This window comes from Scardinius erythrophthalmus (genome assembly GCF_964197995.2).
Source record: "Scardinius erythrophthalmus genome assembly, chromosome: 21".
In the NCBI taxonomy this organism is placed as follows: domain Eukaryota; kingdom Metazoa; phylum Chordata; class Actinopteri; order Cypriniformes; family Leuciscidae; genus Scardinius; species Scardinius erythrophthalmus.
In genome coordinates, this window is record NC_138241.1 from 2,258,033 (window position 1) to 2,276,871 (window position 18,839).

At 39.1% G+C, this 18,839-nt stretch overlaps 4 protein-coding genes across 7 annotated transcripts in view; 2 read left to right on the top strand and 2 right to left on the bottom strand.

The window, feature by feature from the left end:
* The window catches only part of LOC308681382 (uncharacterized protein), a 29,710-nt gene extending 24,134 nt beyond the window's left edge, over window positions 1-5,576 (bottom strand). The window contains exons 1-3 of one of the 2 annotated variants that reach the window (XM_081350218.1): window positions 5,236-5,576; window positions 4,691-4,761; window positions 1,883-1,998 (exon numbers count right to left, since the gene is read on the bottom strand). In XM_081350218.1, coding sequence (XP_081206344.1) covers window positions 1,883-1,998; window positions 4,691-4,757 — 183 coding nt within the window. In that variant the 5' untranslated portion in view covers window positions 4,758-4,761; window positions 5,236-5,576. Of the gene's footprint in view, window positions 1-1,882; window positions 1,999-4,690; window positions 4,779-5,235 lie in introns of both variants that reach the window. The other variant, XM_081350219.1, reaches the window with a different exon arrangement.
* Window positions 5,577-8,074: 2,498 nt separating this feature from the next.
* On the top strand, window positions 8,075-9,681 carry tmem14a (transmembrane protein 14A). 2 transcript variants are annotated; one of them, XM_081350272.1, is made up of 5 exons: window positions 8,075-8,252; window positions 8,377-8,455; window positions 8,560-8,661; window positions 8,749-8,836; window positions 9,543-9,681. In XM_081350272.1, exons 2-5 carry the CDS (start codon window positions 8,380-8,382, stop codon window positions 9,574-9,576), a joined length of 300 nt encoding a protein of 99 aa, XP_081206398.1. In that variant the 5' UTR covers window positions 8,075-8,252; window positions 8,377-8,379; the 3' UTR covers window positions 9,577-9,681. The 2 variants fall into 2 exon arrangements, with proteins under 2 accessions (XP_081206398.1, XP_081206399.1); XM_081350273.1 differs by having other exon boundaries at window positions 8,131-8,252; window positions 8,374-8,455.
* LOC308681406 (glutathione S-transferase-like) lies at window positions 9,431-12,119 on the bottom strand. Of its 2 annotated transcripts, XM_081350271.1 has the most exons (7): window positions 12,082-12,119; window positions 11,525-11,728; window positions 11,229-11,280; window positions 10,985-11,117; window positions 10,727-10,868; window positions 10,514-10,639; window positions 9,431-9,856 (listed from the first exon to the last, which is right to left on the bottom strand). In XM_081350271.1, exons 2-7 carry the CDS (start codon window positions 11,609-11,611, stop codon window positions 9,728-9,730), a joined length of 669 nt encoding a protein of 222 aa, XP_081206397.1. In that variant the 5' UTR covers window positions 11,612-11,728; window positions 12,082-12,119; the 3' UTR covers window positions 9,431-9,727. The 2 variants fall into 2 exon arrangements, with proteins under 2 accessions (XP_081206397.1, XP_081206396.1); XM_081350270.1 differs by lacking the exon at window positions 12,082-12,119 and having other exon boundaries at window positions 11,525-11,853.
* LOC308681405 (uncharacterized protein) lies at window positions 12,061-18,539 on the top strand. Its single transcript, XM_081350269.1, has 2 exons — window positions 12,061-12,154; window positions 16,702-18,539. The coding sequence occupies exon 2, from the start codon at window positions 16,749-16,751 to the stop codon at window positions 17,799-17,801; it is 1,053 nt and encodes a 350-aa protein (XP_081206395.1). The 5' UTR covers window positions 12,061-12,154; window positions 16,702-16,748; the 3' UTR covers window positions 17,802-18,539.
* The last annotated feature ends 300 nt before the right edge of the window (window positions 18,540-18,839 follow it).

Genomic DNA, 18,839 nt, shown 5'->3' on the forward strand with positions numbered 1-18,839 from the left:
TGCACCCTGTATTTTAAGGAAGAACATTTATTTATTTACGATACATTATTCATTCACAAAGACAATTGGTGTCCTTAAAGGTTGGATTTTTCCTAATTTTTTAAATTAAGGCATTAAGTTCAGTTTCCAAAAGATGATTTTTTTTCCCTCTTTTTAGTCAACTTTAGCATGGGTGTCTAAACTTATGCATAGCACTGTATCTAAATATCGAAGATCGGATCAGATCGGATTGAATCGAATAATGATAATCGATTCAAGATCTTGAGAATCGGAATCGAATCGATTCTTGAAATTTGAATCGAAACCCAGCCCTACCTTCAATAGTCTTGTGCTTTGGGCTTCTGTACATGTGATGGAGGCATGCACAGTGCCAGTAGGGGGTGTGGTCTCAATAGCCATGCAGTAAGCAGTGTGCTATATGCATGTGATTGAGGAATGGCATGGATATTCAAGTGTATTTGAATGGCATCTGTTTGTTTTAGTCAAGATTATGCTAAAATATACTTTACTCAACTATATTTAAGTTCCCTATGAAGAGCCAACCCTCAACTTTGAAAATTCCCAGTTTATTCCCGTTTATTCCCATAAATTCCTGTTAATTCCCTTAAATTTCCATTAATTCCCATGGAAAGTTTCCATCTTTGAAAATTCCAAAAATTTTGCAACCCTAAACATAATACCTTATTATCTCAATTAAATGTACTGAAATGAATGTATATGTGACAAAAAAAGGCTGTTTATTATTTTGGCCGGTAAAAAATATGCTTGGCTGGTGGATTTTTTCATCTACCAGTCCCCGTGGCAGGTGAGCCAAAAAGTTAATTTCGGCCCCGCCATGTAATTAATTGGTGACTGTGTTGGAATATGTTGATTGTGCAAATTATCAGTTGTGGATGGTGGCTGTTTGACATATTTTAATATGTGTCTCCTCTATGACCATAAGAAACTGAATGTTCTGCATTTTTATAACATTGTGTTAAAGGGTTAGTTCACCCAAAAATGAAAATTCTGTCAGTAATTACTCACCCTCATGTTGTTCCAACCGCGTAAGACCTTCGTTCATCTTCGGAACACAAATTAAGATATTTTTGATGAAATCTGAGCCATATCTGAATCCTCCATAGGCTGCTATTGTGTCCGAAACTTGCTGGCCCAGAAAAGTTATTAAAGAGATCGTTAATATAGTCCAAGTGACTCCAGTGGCTCAATCTTATGTATATCAAGCGACGAGAATACTTTTTGTGCGCAAAAACAAACAAAAATAACGACTTTATTCCACTATTCATTTCCTTCTCTCTGGGCCTCTAGTTGGTTCGCGTAGTGTTTTTGCGCAGCGCGTCCGTGTTACACGTCACCACGTAGGCTCACTATTGGCCGACGCCGGTCATGTGTGTGATGCGTGATGACGTGCAACACAGACGCGCAGCGCAAAAACACTACGAGGCCCAGAGAGAAGGAAATGAAAAGTGGAATAAAGTCGTTATTTTTGTTTGTTTTTGCGCACAAAAAGTATTCTCGTCGCTTGATATACTTAAGATTGAGCCACTGGAGTCACTTGGACTATATTAACGATCTCTTTAATAACTTTTCTGGGCCAGCAAGTTTCGGACACAATAGCAGCCTATGGAGGATTCAGATATGGCTCAGATTTCATCAAAAATATCTTAATTTGTGTTCCGAAGATGAACGAACGTCTTACGCGGTTGGAACAACATGAGGGTGAGTAATTACTGACAGAATTTTCATTTTTGGGTGAACTAACCCTTTAATGTCATCAAATTTGGATGTGCAAAAAGTTATTTTGGTTTTCCCCAAACCTGAATGACTGCACTTGAAACATGTGATCAAAAAAGCTATCATGGTTTAGTGAGTGTGAACTTACTCCCAGAAGTTCTGAATGATATTTCTTGAATTTAACCCGGAAACCAATTCTTGGAATTAGAGCGGCAATGCTGGCGTCATCCAGAAGCTTGAAACTTTCCTCATCCACTCCTTCCTCTGTGTTGAGATGAACAAGAAAAATAACAGATTTTGTGTCCTAGTGCATTATTTCCCTTTTAAAATAATTTGATAAATGCATGACATACATCACTTTGTCCTATAAAACCTATTTGGTTTGAAATCATTTTTAGTACATTTAAATAATACATATTTTTTTGTTTTGTTATTTTAATTACCCTAATGAAATGTTTTTAACTTAAACTTGTTTAAACATTGTTCATGACTAGGGTTGCCAACCGTTCCGTATAATACGGAATCGTCCCGTATTTAAGACATCAATGAAGCGCCCCGTATAAAAGCCATACGGAACGCAGTTTGTCCCGTATTTTCAGGCATATGCTCTAAATTGAGAATTAACCATTTCTTTTAGTTAAAAGAAACGCAAGAAAACATGCAATCTACCTGAGGGAAGGCGTTATCAAAAATCTTTCACTATTGTAAGTTAATGTTAAATAGAGAAAAATATTTTACATTCAAGTAACTTGTAAGCTACCGTAGGCTACTTGGTTTGACCTCGTTATTGAAACACAAAATAACCAATACAATCTCAAGCACCAAAAGCAGCCCATACTAATCATCTAAGTTCTCTTTACCTGAAAAAAAAAAAAAAAAAAAAACTTTTATGTTTATCGTTTTGAATATGATACAGTAATATCTGTTGGTGTAGCTATATATCCCTAAAACTGGCAATGTGATCTGGGTGTAACATAGTTTTTGTCGTCTTTTTTGGGGCGTAAGAATGATTTATTCATCAAAAGTTTTTGTGATTTATTAGTCAGCCTGACCTAAATCCAACATGGCTGCCAGTGGTGCAGGACATTCAGATTTTGAGATAAGAAAATATATATCAAACTTACTTTTCTTTTGAAAAAATCATACTAACACTGCTAACATTAATTATGAACATTGTCTTAAGGTGCTGAAAAAGAAAATTTATAAAAATGTTGTTCATGTTGTTATTTAGCATGTTTTGAAATATATGTTACACCAGAGTCACATTGCCACTTTTGGGTATAAAAAAGGATTAACTTTGTATTCATTTTTGTTACAATCTTTGTATTCTGAGTTTTTTTTTTTTTTACAAATTATAAAATGTACAGGTTAAACTGATACAGCCTGTCTGTCTTGAGTATGCTGGTCACATGATTTGCTTCAAGTTATCAGTGATCAATTAGTCAGCCTGACCTAAATCCAATTTTTTTTACCATTTTACCAAAAAATGTTTTACCATTTTTATGGTAACGCAAGGTCCGATTTCAAAACGGTTTTCACAGGCTGAATCTGAGGCTGAATGAGTTTGTAAGCTTTCCAATGATATATATAATATGTCAACATTATATGACTTGAAGTATAGGATATAATTGTTTTAAACATGCAATATATAGATTTTGTCCTTTTTTTAATACCCTAAACAGGCAATGTGATCTGGGAGTCACAACTCATAAAATCCAAAATACATAACATTTTTCAAAAATTCTTTTGGATATGATTTACTTAAGTCCAGATGATATAAAAAAATGACATGAAATTATTTGTTGCTTATCATTTTCTACTCTTGCCTGTTTAAGGGATATAGAAAATGGGTAAAATTCAACAATTTGAACATGGAGCCACATTATATCTGGGATTGAATCATATAGGGCCTTTAAAATGAAGATTACAAAAGAATGAGAGTATAGAGGGATATTTAAGATATCTTTATTACTTTTAGAGTTACAGGCACACAAACTTTGGAAAAATACTATTTATGGCACTCAGTAATGTTCAATTGTGTTAACAGAAAATAGAAAAAACAAAAAACAAGATATATTTCTAGTTTCAACATTATTTTTTCTTCAGAAAATGTGCGACCATTGAAAATATGTACTAATTTACTCATGGAGCCACATTAACATCCCTATATATTGGGACTATTTATTTAACCATATTCGGCCTTAAAAATTAAGAAACCAAAAGAAAAGTGTGTTAAGCATTAGAATCTAAAAGGATATTAAGATATTTTAATATGAGTTAAAGTCATGCAAACTTTGGGCAAAAAACAAAAGTACTGCTTTTTCCCATTTTTAAAATCTCACCGTTGGCATAGCTATAATGAAACAAAGATGGCTAAAGTCAACCGATTTAGCTAAATAGACCTAACAATCTCTGTTTAAAAGTAAAACAATGATACTTTCTAAGGTCATTTTAACCCCCCTGTAATCTGACACCAAATCTCAGGTGAAAATTGTAATTTTGACCCATTTTACAAACCTGTAAATTACTCAGTAAATATACATCCATCACATGTAGACTACTATGGCTTTCTTCTCCGTTTACGTTTGTCTTTCTTCAGAATATTTTAACAAAAAATAAAATTTGAGCCAGGAAAGTTTCTGAAATTTGTTTGATTTTTCCACGAAATGACCCAAATGTGTTTGTCTGAGAACCTTTTATACATCTTTTGTACACATTTTAACTACAGAAGCTAAATTGGCATGCACTGTGTGGTGCAGTACAAATATTTTGAGTGTCCCTTATTTTCCTATAAAGAACCACGATTGTCCCTTATTTTCCTTTCCATAAGTTGGCAACCCTAATCATGACTCAAAAATATGCATTATATCTGTTTTGAAAATATATTTTTTAAAACACTTTTTTTTTTAAGCTTTACTTGTCAATGACCCATTTATCACTAATATAACTAGCTTACCTTGAAATGTTTCAATTAAATGGCAGAGGTTCCACTGTTGTAGTCTTTCCTTCACATAGGAATCCATTTCTCTAAAACACAAGTAGGCCTACACACATTTAGTACAACACATTATAAATGCAAAAACAGCCGTAGTTTTATAAGAAAAATGACTATAATAGGCTGTTCCTCTTCTGTAATACATTTTTAATACAGTTAAGTTACATGCATGAGTCATGACAATATATAAATTGTAGTGGCATCAGTACAGAAAAAATAGCAGTCCGGAATATAGTAAATATGGCGGAATGCTATACTGACCTACTTATAGTTTATCGACATACACGTAAGCAGGCATTATTATTGTTAACGTTAAGTAATACATCTAAATTGTTTCGCTAGTCTTTTTTACTAATTACTCTATTACTGCTAGCGAGCTAACTGTGATAATACAATCGATAGAGGACAACAAAACTGACTTACAACTTAATGATGCAAAATGTAACGTTTCAATACACAATACCTAATGTTATAAGAGTTATACATCATAAAACGATATGACTTACCTTTTACATTCATGTATATTGTTGACTGTCACTCGACCGTTAACATTCGAACCGTCGCAGCGGGAAGAGTGTTTAACCCAAAAGCTGGGTTGTTACTAAAAATAACCCAACAATGTAAAATTAACCCAGCGGTGACCCAATATGTGTAACCCAGTGGCTGGGGTTAAAAAAAAAACAACCTAACGTTTATTTTAAGCGTTATAAAGTAAATAAACTGGTAAATGATGTGTCGTTATGAAAGTCTTACAACCCCCCCGCGGGATTCGTGTATGTTTGTGAAGGAAGAACCATAGGAACGGAACGGCTTCTTCTTCTGTGGGTTTAATGGCGGGTCGCACACCAGCTTTAGGCGCTTACCGCCCCCTCCCGTGAGTGAGTGTGAAGTGATTTCAGTCTGTATACAGGATGAGACCTGTGTTATACAGTCTATAGATGAGACTACAGTCTACTGAAGAATGCTGGTAGCCAGTTAACAGCAGCCACTTCTTTAGTATTTGTTTTTCTACTATGGAAGTCAATGGCTATACCATCAACTGTTGGATTAACAACATTCTTTAAAATATCTCATTTTGTGTTCAACAGAAGGAGAAACTCATTTAGGTTTGGAACAACATGTAGAGATGACAACGTTTTTTTTTTTTTTTTGGTGAACCATCCCTTTAAGTCCATTATTCTTAGTGGATTTAAAAGAAAAACTTTATACGTCAGGTTGACTAAATAACCAAGGAGGTATTATTGGGGAAACTGACTGCTGATTATTTATCCATGCAAAACATATTCCTGCTAAGTTTATTGTCCCTTAACTCTATTACTGTTGTTTTTCTTCTATTATTGATCTGTTTTATGCCCTTGTACACTGATCCAGTAAGCTATATCATTTTTGACGTCTTATGTCTATTGGAGACTCTCCTGGCTCAACTTGCATTGCTGAAACTGGAGTTGTTTTATTGCACCTGTAATTCATCTGAATAAAATCTGACCTCTAAAGTGATGCAGATCCATATATCCATATACTACTACACCCATAGTCAACAACAGACCAAAGAAGAGTATAATGGATGTTTGCCCCCATTCTTGACTTACTAAACATAGGTTTAGTGCTTTGCTGCATTTCTGTTCAATGTTGACATGAATTTTCAATGTTAATTGACCATATGGAATGTTCTTAAAGTCCAACTGAAATCAAAATTGACCCTATTTACTTTGTTAGCGCATATTACTAGTCTTGTGGTGAACAATTAATCCGTGCAAGTTAAAACACAGAAAAAAATGGTTTGCCGTCGTAATCTTTAATCAAAGTCTGAAAAGTTACTTCCGGTCTGGAATGGCGTCCCTTCTCTGATGATGTAGGTTTGAGGACTTGGGTTGGGAAACGCTTAACCACTCCCCTCAAACCGTTAGTCTGTTATGAGCAGAGATGGAGAGGAGGAACGCTACAGTAAAACCCTGCCCTCTGTTCAATATTCCGTTTCACTGGGAAATACGTCACAACACTGGAGAAAAGTCGTTTGCAACTTCCGGTTCACGCGGACTTTAAGAGCTTCTGCAATAATATAAGCCAGCTGGAAAACTTCCGGTGACATGTCATTGGTGTGTTGTTATCTTCAATGTCCTGAGGAAGCTTTAACAGCATTAATAGTGTAATACTTAGTTTATAATCAGAATATAGTCACTTAAATAGTTAAGCTTAGCATAAATTTAGTTATTCAAATGTAAGATGTCATAAAAAAGAGCACTGTGTTCGCTTTATTGTTTTTCATGAGACTTTGAGTACTTCATACTGTACTTCACCTTGACAACATTTATTTTTAAACATAGTGATTTTATAGTGATGTTTTTTTATAGTGACCTAGCGATGTTTCATATTTATTCAAAAGCAAAACGCGTGAAAAAAATACTACAGGAAACAGCTAATATGAGCCAATAAATGCTCCTCTGCCGAGTTATAGTGGTAATTCATGTCTTTCAAATAAAAGTGTTTTCTATCTAAATGTTGGATTTCCTACATCTTGAAACATCCCGTTTTACAAATGGAGACAATCTCAAATAATGTTTTTAGTCATCACATTAAAAATAACATTTGAATGGAAAAATGTTGCGTGTGCATGTTAATTACAAACACTGTGTTTCTTATTCCAATGTTCCCATTCAATTAAATTCTATATTGCAAATTCTATATATATTATCATGTGTGATAACTGCATTGAAATATAAATAGGCTACAACTGTAAATGCCAAGCGAAAACCAGGAAGTAACCGTGCATATGTTCAATTTAGAGTCAAACTATAGACATAAATATTTGAGTGAAACAGCTTAATTCACGAACAAGAACAAATGTAGGGCGGGGCTTTATTTTTACGTGGGGAATTCATTGGATAGTTGTGGTTTGCTATTGGTTGATATCATGTGAGTGGCAGGTTGCCCCGCCCTCGCACCGAGAAGAGAAGGCGCTACTTTAATTCAAGATTTCGAGGCACATGAACAAAAAAAAAACAATGATGTGCACGGATAAATAAATCATAATAAATACTGCAATATTCCATCATTTAAAAAAAAAAGAATTGTCTATTTTGATTTCATGGTGATTTTAAGTTTTCGTTGCATATCAGCAGGTGCTTCAAAAATCATTTTAAGCTCCGTTTGACCCATTCGCACCTGCATGCATTTACATTTCTGAGGTGATCATTCCTTATAGTCACACCGCTTGTTTTATTAGATTAGGAACCAAATACTAATTTGAGAATTAACGCGCGCGCCACGCGTGTATAGTATAGTACAAAAGAGAACAGTTTGTTTTGATAAATCTGTCTATATGTGAAGAATTTTGCCAAGATTAATGTGCGGTGTCTGATTTGGCGCGCTTCCTTGTTCACGCGTCATCGTGACGTCAGTTCCTTGTTACGAACTTCAGCATAGATTTTAGACTCTGCTTATCAGCACAGCTGCCCTACAGCACTTGCACAACTCATTTCCAGCTATTAAATCATACATACTTGCTGTTCACCCGCGATATTTGGTAATGATTTCGCTGACTATGTTTTTGATTAGTCATGTAGCTTCATTTCATCTGCAATGTGTTCTTGAATGATGTTATTATTCAGTCCTGGTGCATGATATGTAAATGCTCATTTCTCCAGCAGAAGATGGCAGTGGACTGGTGGGGTTTCGCTTATGCTGCAGCTCTTGCTCTGGGGGGATTTATGGGATATAAAAGAAAAGGTATGAAATGTGATGTTGTTTTCATGCACCTTTCAAATTGAACATGTGCAGCTAAATATTGAAGATAATATAGAGATATTGCATCTAGTGCTTGACTTCTACAGGAAGTGTGGTATCATTAATCGCTGGACTCTTCTTTGGAAGTGTGTCTGCATACGGAGCCTTTCGGATATCAAATGATCCGCAGGATTACTGGACCTCTTTGAGTAAGTATAAAGATCCACCCTGCTTTAGAAATACTCAGCAAATGTCAGCTTTGAACTTTCTCTTTCATTGATTTTTTTTTTGTATAGTGTCTGCTGGCGTACTTACAGTTGTGATGGGAATGAGATTCAGGAAGTCTGGGAAGTTAATGCCTGCAGGGATCATGGCAGGATTGAGGTAAAGTTTGTGAGGTTGTGGCATTGATAACTCTTTCACAGTTACAAATATACTATATTCTTGTGTTCAGAAGTATCAAAATGAAAAACCCTTGAAAACTTTTATGCATGAAAAGTCTCGAATCATTGAAATACAATGTAGCCTATATGACATAGGTGAAACAATATTTTCATGCAAAATCATATATTCACGGGGGAAAAGTCAGTTTGAATAAGGATAGAGAGAATATCTTTTTCGTATCCTTTCACTGGTTAAAGCTGCCGCAGTCAGTGCATGTGCTGCACTTTATCTGTGCCATTTTGTTTTATTAGTATATAGTTCATTTATCTGTTTACCTTTTTTAGAATTAGAAAGATAATGAAGATATTGTCTGATAAGTGAAATCTCTTAGTTTAGTCCTCGAAATCCCCCCAAAAGTAGTGCCTGAAAAGTCCTGGAATTTCATTTTACAGTTTCTGTATGAACTTCACATTTTACTTTTTTTTTTTTTTTTTTTTTTTTTTTTACATTTATGCAAGAAATGACAAATGATACATGTTTCAAGTCATGTTTTCCCCACACTGTTTTTGACCAAATGAACACAAGGAAGACTGATTGAATATTGTCTTTTATTTATATGCTCCATAGTAATTAAGATCAGTATTATTACTAGAGCAAATACATGATCTGTCTGAGAGTTTGTTCTGATGGTCTGTTCTTATTTCAGCCTCCTGATGGTTTTCCGAATTCTGATCTTCTAAGTGATCACTAGGACCTTCCAGACAACTTGCACTGAACAGCTGCAATGTCGATTTCACATTATTATAATTGTATCTTGTACATTCCAAATAAATCTGTCCATGTTAGCGTCTCAGTTTTAATAAAGAAGCTCGTAAATTAGTTATCTTCTACTTAAAAGAGGTGGCTCAACACCTCCTTCACATTTTTCACGTACGCCTCATCAGGCGGAGGCTTTCTTGCACTGCCAGGCTGCAGGAATTTGCTGATTCTTGGTAAGGCCTTCATTTTTTCCTGAAACGCCTGCGAAACAAATGAAAAAGTTATATAAAATTCATAATCATGCTGCTAAAAAAGAGACAGATCACCGGAATTATCGTCAGGCAACTCACTAAACTTATTACTGTGTATCTGACAATCAGTACTGTGTTTTTTTTATTTGTGTTAAATATACATTTTGAATGTTTAATGAGACTTAACATCACTCTATTCTGACTGCCAACGTCTAAAGACACAGACATGTTCACAAAAAGAGTTATTTTAATAGCCTACTAAAACTTATGTTGAAACATGGGGTTCCACTTTATATGAAGTGTCTTTAACTACTATATGCTAACCTTCTAATGAATCATTTGATGCAGTGTTACATACATGTTTTTACAGTATGTTGTACTTATATTTAAAAATGCCTGCATTTAATTACAGCTGTAATTAATGACATATATAATTAATACACTGTTGACCTCTTCACCCACCCTTAATCTTACCTGTATCTGCATCAATATCAGCACAAGTGTTTTCAATACATTAACACAATAAGATCACTGTACCTAATAATTACTTTTTTGATGCAAATACATAGTAGTTAAAGACACCTAATATAAACTGTGACCAAAAATGATATTGTTAAGTCCAATTTTGCGGTTGATGGTCTGTGTGGGAAAGCATTGAACAGATCACCTGGATTTTGGGAAAGGTTGACAGTATTGTAGGGAATAACTCCTGCAGCATCAGAGAAGCTTCCAGAAGATGAACGTCAGCGCGGCTCAACTGGTTTCCCACCAGGAAATGAGAGTTTGCAAGACCCTAAAAAAGTCATATCAAAAACAGCATGATTTTATGGATAGTAAATGCTTCAAAATGGGAGGAATGAATAGTCAGAGCTATCAGTACCTTTTCATACACAGGAAGGAAGCGCTCTTTTGCCTTTTGCTCTATATTACTGAGATTTTTCTGCTTGTTTTCAGGTGGTGTAAAAGGAGACATCATAATAAGATCCATTAGATCTCTAGTGCCCTCTGAATACATGTCAATCCTTCAAGACAAAAATACAGTGATAATTGCTTAGGTGTGGTGGAAAAACAAGGAAACTTGTTTCAGTCTAGTTTCATAACAATTACGGAACAATTTGCATTAAAAGTCGATATTTACAAAGCTCGTTCTTTAAGGTCTTTTCCGTAGAGGTTGTATTTTCCAGCGATGTAATTCAGGATAGCCTTTGACTGCACAAGCTGCATCCCATCTATTTCCACCAAAGGCACCTGCTGAAACATCAGGGCTCCGTCTACAATAAACACAGGAATCACATTAATATGTCATATTAATATAATATATCATACAATAAAATATTCATAAAACAACAAGAGATGACTGATGAGGAATTTACTGAACTTACCATTCACCAGTTTTTCATACTGCTCCCTCTTGGTCAAAAACACCTCCTCAAACTGTGAACACAAGAACAAAATAAAGTCCAGGCGAAAAAGCATTGATCTCGAGATCACGTTACAATGCACACATTCAATTTCTAAAGCATTTGTTTAGTGATTGTCATATGCAAACAAACTACATTTATTGCACAGCATTCGGAAAAGTTTATATGTGAAGTGTCAATCGCGCTCCACTTTATGCAACTGCATTTTTTTTTTTTTTTTTTGCATAGACGTGGAAAAGTTTTCCAGAGCAACAAACCTCGACTCCAGCGGCGGCCAAAAGCCATCGGATCGACTCCATTACTCCTCTTCCATTGAAGTAATGCAACACAACTTTCTCAGACATTTTCACAAAATAAAGCGACACTTAATTCAGTCCAGAACGCGTTGCTGCTGTGTGTGCGGTGGAGTGTACAGGCTGCTATATGTGGGCTGTTCCGTGTTGTGTAACTCGTGGGTGGTGCTGCATCGGGACAAATAGCACAAACTTAAAGTCCCACTAAAGCCCCTTTCACACAGGTATTTCGGGAAAAGTTCACAATAAAGATCCAGTAAAGACACGTGACATCGATGTGACGTGTGAACGTCTCCACAGCGTCTTAAAGGGCCCCTATTATGGATTTTTGAAAATGACCTTTTATGTATATAACATAGCTCTAAGTGAATGAAAACATCCTGCAAAGTTTTAAATCTGAAAGTGCACCGTATATTAAATTATTGTCTTTCAAAAGTAAGAGTCGACTCTGAGTCAATGAAAGAATTGTTTTTCAAACGAGTCATAAGCCACTGACACAAGGGAAAACTTAAACCTCAAACCTGCAGCTGATCGTGTGGACACTGGACAGCAGCATCATGTCGAGAAGATGGCGCTGTGCTCTATAATGTGAAGGTAAAGCCAGTTTTCACTGCCCAAGGATGAGCATGTGAAGAATCAAAGTTAATCTTTACCATGATATGACAGCAGTATAATCCTAAACTTTTACTGTGTTCCCTTTATTTCACTGACGAAGACTTCTCAAATCTCGGAGTTCAATGCAGGATTCACAAACCGCTTGCTCTTGAAAGATGGTGTTCAAATACTTAGTTTTGAGTTTTATATTGTGTAGGTCTCCTGCTAACTGGCTAACTCACATTATTACGGTCTAACTGAAATACTTCAGCTAATCAGCTGTGGGCCACGATTACCTAAAACTGTGTCTAATGTAGATTGTCTGTCGTTCTCACTAGTTTGGGTAAAGATTGAGCATGGAGCAAGATTATAGCAAGCCGTTTTAGCTCAAATTGTACCCAGCATTACTCGTCGTAATTGCATTATTACTAGTAAGAATTACATTTACAGAGCTCTCTATTTCAATTCTTACTAGTAACAATTCCAGTTAGAGAGCTCTACAAATGAATTTTTACTAGTCATATGTCCCCATTGACTTCCATTCATTTTTAATTACAGAGCTCTACCATTGAATTGTTACTAGTAAGAATGCAATTGCAGACCTCTTTAATTCAATTACAGAGCTCGGCAATTATACATATCTTTAATTCGTTTTTTAAAAGTAACAATTCAGTTGTAGAGCTCCGTAATTAAAAATGAATGGAAGTCAATGGAGACATGACTAGTAAAAATTAATTTGTAGAGCTCTCTAATTGTAATTGCTACTACTAAGAATTGAATTGTAGAGCTCTCAAATTTAATTTTCACTAGTAAAAATACAATTACGACGATTAACGCTGGGTACAATTTAAGCTAAAACGGCTTGCCATACAAGATTTGTTTTACCAATGTTAATGTTACATCAGTCATTCACGCTAGAGTTTCCACGTGTTCACCGTAATATATTAGAAAAAAAAATACTCTGTAAATAAATTAGTAGGCTACAAGTAAAACAATCGGTTTATGGGCATGCACTTGTTAATGCTGATGGTGAGGAATTACAGTTGCAACATCTCATGAACCTCAAACTGAGTAACGTCACTGAGAAACACTGAGTCCTGCTCGAGTCGTCCTTGCGATGGAGGTTCGGGTTAAATAACTAGTTCATCCAATGAATGTTCGTTACTGTGTTTAGTTTATACAGTGTAGGAAGCCTCAGGACACGCAGAGCTGACGTTATGGCAATGTGAGTTTTTGTTTTCGACGCGCTGTACATGGTAAACCAATCACAACAGACTGAGCCGTCTGGCCAATCAGAGCAGAGTAGCTCACGGAAAGGAAGGATTTAGAGAGATTGATTCATCTGACGAGTCGTTTGAGAATCTTTTAAAATCTGGTGATGTGCAAATGTATATTATGAGAAAATGAAACAGTTTTTTTACCTTTATGCATGTAAACTTGTTGTAGGAGACTCCAAAACAACATTAGGAAACTTTAAAATAGCATAATATGGGCCCTTTAAGTTTGCTTATGATCTGCGATTTCTCTCTCGCTCGTGCATTGTTTTTCCCTGGTTCGATCATAAACTAGCGCATCACCACTAAGTGTTCCACTAAGCACATATTTTGGCGCATATAAACCTTTATTTTGTCAATACAAATTATATTTTAGGTCGCTTTCACACCTATAGATCATTTGTTTTGTTCCAAAACAGGGACTTAATTTGTTACAATGTTGAATTTTCTTCTTGGAACAGTTAGCTTTCACAAAGCAACCTTTCAAAACGTACCAAAATGTGTTCACACAAGTCACATGCGAGTTAAGGTCCTTGCACACTGAGTCCAAAATTTTCGTATGTGTTTTTTAGTATTCGTCATTCGGTGGCAATGAATTGTCAAAATACCTCTCAAAGGGCCTGTTACGGATGTGAAAAACGCAGAAAATTGAACCCGACGCTAATATTTTTTATGACGGACGAAACTTTCGGGGGCAGTGTGTAAACGTGATTGACCATGAGGCCGTATTTATTTTTTAAGAATTTCGGACTCTTATGACCAATTACTGTCATCTTATTGATCAACGTTTCCTCTGCGTCATCTATTAAGATGGTTGACAAGTTCGCTCCATGAGCTTATTGTGGCTTTATTTGTAACTGTCGAGACCAAGCCGCACAAGTGCTGAAAAGTGAAGCCAAAGCGTCTCGATCGCCCCCCCCCCGGTGGCTGGTCCCAGTATAGGTCATAAACCCCGCCTCCCCATGAAGTCTAATGAACGCAATGGAAACTAAACAATCAAATTACACTTCAAATTATTATTTTTTTGAAGATGTTTTCTGTCATTTTTATGTAGTTTTTTTCACGCTGATGTAAATTTAAGTGTTCGTTTTTTTTAAATAAGTTTGGTCTTTATTTAGTTATTTGATGCTATAAAAACGGGAATGTGGCGTCATGATTGACAGCTTCTCTAAACGAAGTAGTCACTTAGGCACCAACAGACTTTTTTAGTGATTTTCGGGAGGAAATTGGAGCTTCAGCTTTAATTTCTACATGTCCATAACAAGCGGCAACCTCCCCGTCTCTCTCTTGAAACCAACACGGAAGTGAGTTAAACTGTAATTCGTTGACTGGCCGCTTGAGGCTGTTGTCAGAAGTGAGTCAAATCTGTATATCCCCCATGTTAAAATGACCAACTTTACAGCAGAAAAAAAAACGTGTTTAAAGCCTGGTGTCTGTATGTGGATTTGGTCTATACAGCTAATTTTGCCCTTCATAACAACTGTGAGGGGGGTGAATTATTTTATAACTTGTCCGTTTAGTTGATTAATATTTAAATTTAAGGGTGTGGCCAAGCCACTTGAGTGACAGATGGATTGCCGCTGTCAGTGCTAGCCGTTTGTCTGCTGTTACTAGCCGTCACTCACTTCACCTCAGCAATGTTAGCTGCTGAACTTGCCATCTCTGCAGTGTTTGTGCTTTTTTTCGGGATTATCATTTCATACAATTTTAATACTTGGGTAACGTTACAAAGCTCACGTCTTTGGATTACGTCGTTATCGTTCGAGAGAACAACCAGCGCTGTATTTCAGTTGTTTTCCTCTGTGAACATGCACTAATGGATGTCTGACAATTTCGTTGCTTTTTGGGGTTTTCAAATTTAAAACGTCAATAAATGCTCGTTCGTTCTGCTCCCATGGAACAGATGGATTATAATATGCTTATGTAGGTTACCGTCAGATGAAATCATGCGGGCGTCGGTGCTTTCTCCGTCCGTGAATGAGCGCGGATTTTCTAGCGCATTTACTTGCACTTCAAAGGCAATATATCTATGGTTTAACGGTTAAACCATAACCCATTTGAGAGACGGCAACATCAGAATTTAAAATGGACTGAATAAGCTCTCTACGAACTTGAGCGATGCCGCGCTGACGGACCATGAAAGTGACGGACATGTATGCACATAAATCACTGTCACACACAAACACTCTCGAAGTAATACACAGTCTCACTTGTAGCCATGTCTTTTAACTATTATAATATTTCGAAGGGCAAAAATTGGAACGTTTAATTGGCTTTACATCATCAGCTAACTCGATCACGTCGAGCTAGGTGATTTCAGATAGCCAGGCCAGGCTCCTCAGCTCCACTCACGCCCCGCCTGTTTGTCCATTTTCTGTTATCCGGGAGTGACGCAAGGCCAAGATGGCGACGGCCGGCTCCGCCCACTTTAGGCTTCAAAAATGCTCTTCAGAAACCTACGGGTGACGTCACGGACACTACGTCCATATTTTTTTACAGTCTATGGTCCATAACTGTTTATTTCACACTGACATAATGAGTTGTTCTGCAGTAACAGTTTCTGGGAGAGTGAGGGCGGGACCTTGATATCGCAGCTTTACTTCCTGCTCACTACTGCGCAGACTGGGGTCCCGAGCTCACTACTGCACTTTGGTCCTTTGGGTCAGATTGCTTTCACACCTCAAGCGAACCTCCCCAGAGTTCGTTTGCAATCAGGCCGAGACCACCTCGTTCAGGCGGTCTCGGAGCGATTGTTTTGGTGCGGATCCGAGCGCATATTGTTCCCAATATCTTTATCGTTATAGTTGTGGTGTGAACTCTGCTGTTCTTTAATATGGAGAACGATTTATATAACTATATCTTGCTATATCTGTCACAGTGTCTGGTTTGAGTTCCCTGGGTCACCACTAGGTGTCCTCCTTCCCCACGGTGTCTGTCACATTCTGAACTACATTCCCCACGATCCTTGTTTCTTCATTGCACTCAGCTGTCCCTTGTCACTAATCATTGCACTCAGCCTATTCCCCATTAGCATTGTCATTTCACTGTGTATATAACCCTGTCTGTTTTAGTATGTGTCATGAAGTCCTTGTAATTATCATGCCACTTCTGAGTTCTGTATCTAAGTCTGTTATTGCCTGTTGTTTTGTTTAGGTTTATGTTTATGTTTGATTGCTACCCTGGTTATGACCTCTGCCTGGACTGGATTTTGAGTAACGAATTTCCCTCATTAAAGATACTTACTGCATTTGGATCTTTTCCTGTGTTTCCTAGTGTGGATCGTGACAGAAGGACTCCGTCACACACAAAGATCCAGCGGTATGTTCGCCAACTTCTCTGCCCCATCCATCGAGCGGGAGAGCAGAGAGCGTTTTGAGGGAACCCGTCTGGTCATTTTTCGTGGGACCCGGGGAGGTCGCAGAGCAGTGGTTGGTCGAGAGGGAATCCAACACCACTCTCCACCATGGCCCCCCTTCGACTCTGGTTTGGTGAGGGACGGGTCGGAGCCACCGTCTCGCCGTCGTAGACGGAGAGGGGGTAGGAGACGCAAGTCTGCCAGTCCGGAGACTGATCTCACCCCAGAGGTTGTGCCTGCGCAGCCCGCTATCATCCCAGAGGTCGTGCCCGTGCAGCACGCTGTTGTCCCGGAGGCAGTGACCGAGCAGCCCGCTGTCGTCCCGGAGGCAGTGCCCGAGCAGCCCGCTGTCGTCCCGGAGGTCGTCCTGGAGCAGCCAACCATCAGTCCTGCCACGGCCAAGAGAGCTGTCTTCCTGTTCCACGCATTGGCAGTTCTACATGCATGGAGGAAGCATGTCGTCCCGGAGGCCGTGCCAGAGCAGTCCGCTGTCGTCCCGGAGGCAGTGCCCGAGCAGCCCACGGTCGTCCCGGAGGTCGTCCTGGAGCAGCCCACCATCAGTCCTGCCACGGCCAGGAGAGCTGTCTTTGGGTTTTACGCATTGGCGGTTCTGCACGCTTGGAGGAAGCACTCGAGTTCCGCCCAGCCAGAGACTGTTCCTGAGCCTGTGTCTTCGGACAAGATGGCCGCCACAAAGACTGTTCACGTCATGTCTGCCGAGCCTGTTCACGTCACGTCTGCCGAGCCTGTGTCTTCGGACAAGATGGCCGCCGCCGAGCCTGTTCACGTCACGTCTGCCGAGCCTGTGTCTTCAGACAAGATGGCCGCCACAGAGATTGTTCACGTCACGTCTGCCGAGCCTTTGTCTTCGGACAAGATGGCCGCCGCCGAGCCTGTTCACGTCACGCCTGCCGAGCCTGGGTCTTCGGATAAGATGGCCGCCGAGAGTGTTCACGTCACGCCTGCCGAGCCTGGGTCTTCGGATAAGATGGCCGCCGAGAGTGTTCACGTCACATGATCGTCACTGGTCGCCCGAGGTAGAGTCTCCGCCGTGGCCGCCCGAGGGAAAGTCTCCGCCCTGGTCGCCCGAGGTAGAGTCTCCGCCCTGGCCGTCCGATGGACTGTCGTTTCAGCCCTGGCCGCCTGCACGACCTGCTCCGCCCTGGCCACTCGAGGGAAAGTCTGCTTCGCCCTGGCCGCCCGATGAGTCGTCTGTTTCACCCTGGTCGCCCGATGGACTGTCGTCTCCGCCCTGGCCGCCAGATGAACTGTCACTCCCTGTCCCCGTTTCCCTCCATGGACCTGGCCCCCCATCCCTCCCCCTGATCCTCCACCAGTCCACCTCCCGCCTGGACTCTTGTTTTGTCTGTCATGTCTTGGAGCGTCTGGTAGCCGCTCCGTAGAGGGGGGGTTATGTCACAGTGTCTGGTTTGAGTTCCCTGGGTCACCACTAGATGTCCTCCTTCCCCACGGTGTCTGTCACATTCTGAACTACATTCCCCACGATCCTTGTCACTAATCATTGCACTCAGCCTATTCCCCATTAGCATTGTCATTTCCCTGTGTATATAACCCTGTCTGTTTTAGTATGTGTCACGGAGTCCTTGTAATTATCACGGCACTTCTGAGTTCTGTTTCTAAGTCTGTTATTGCCCGTTGTTTTGTTTATGTTTATGTTTGATTGCTACCCTGGTTATGATCTCTGCCTGGACTGGATTTTGAGTAATGAATTTCCCTCATTAAAGATACTTACTGCATTTGGATCTTCTCCTGTGTTTCCTAGTGTGGATCATGACAATATCATGCTGTCCCGGGGTCACGAGACCTCAGAAGAGTGGGCACTCCATCCCCAGAGGGTTCACATGATCTGGAATGTCTTCAGGAGGGCAGAGGTCAACCTCTTTGCCTCAGAAGACAACTCTCACTACCCAATATATTTCTCAAAGGACAGGGATGCGCTGGCCCACAAATGGCCCAGCCTTCCCTTATATGCCTTTCCCCAGTCGCGCTGCTCCCTCAGTTCATCAGACAGATCAGGGAGGACAGACACGCAGTC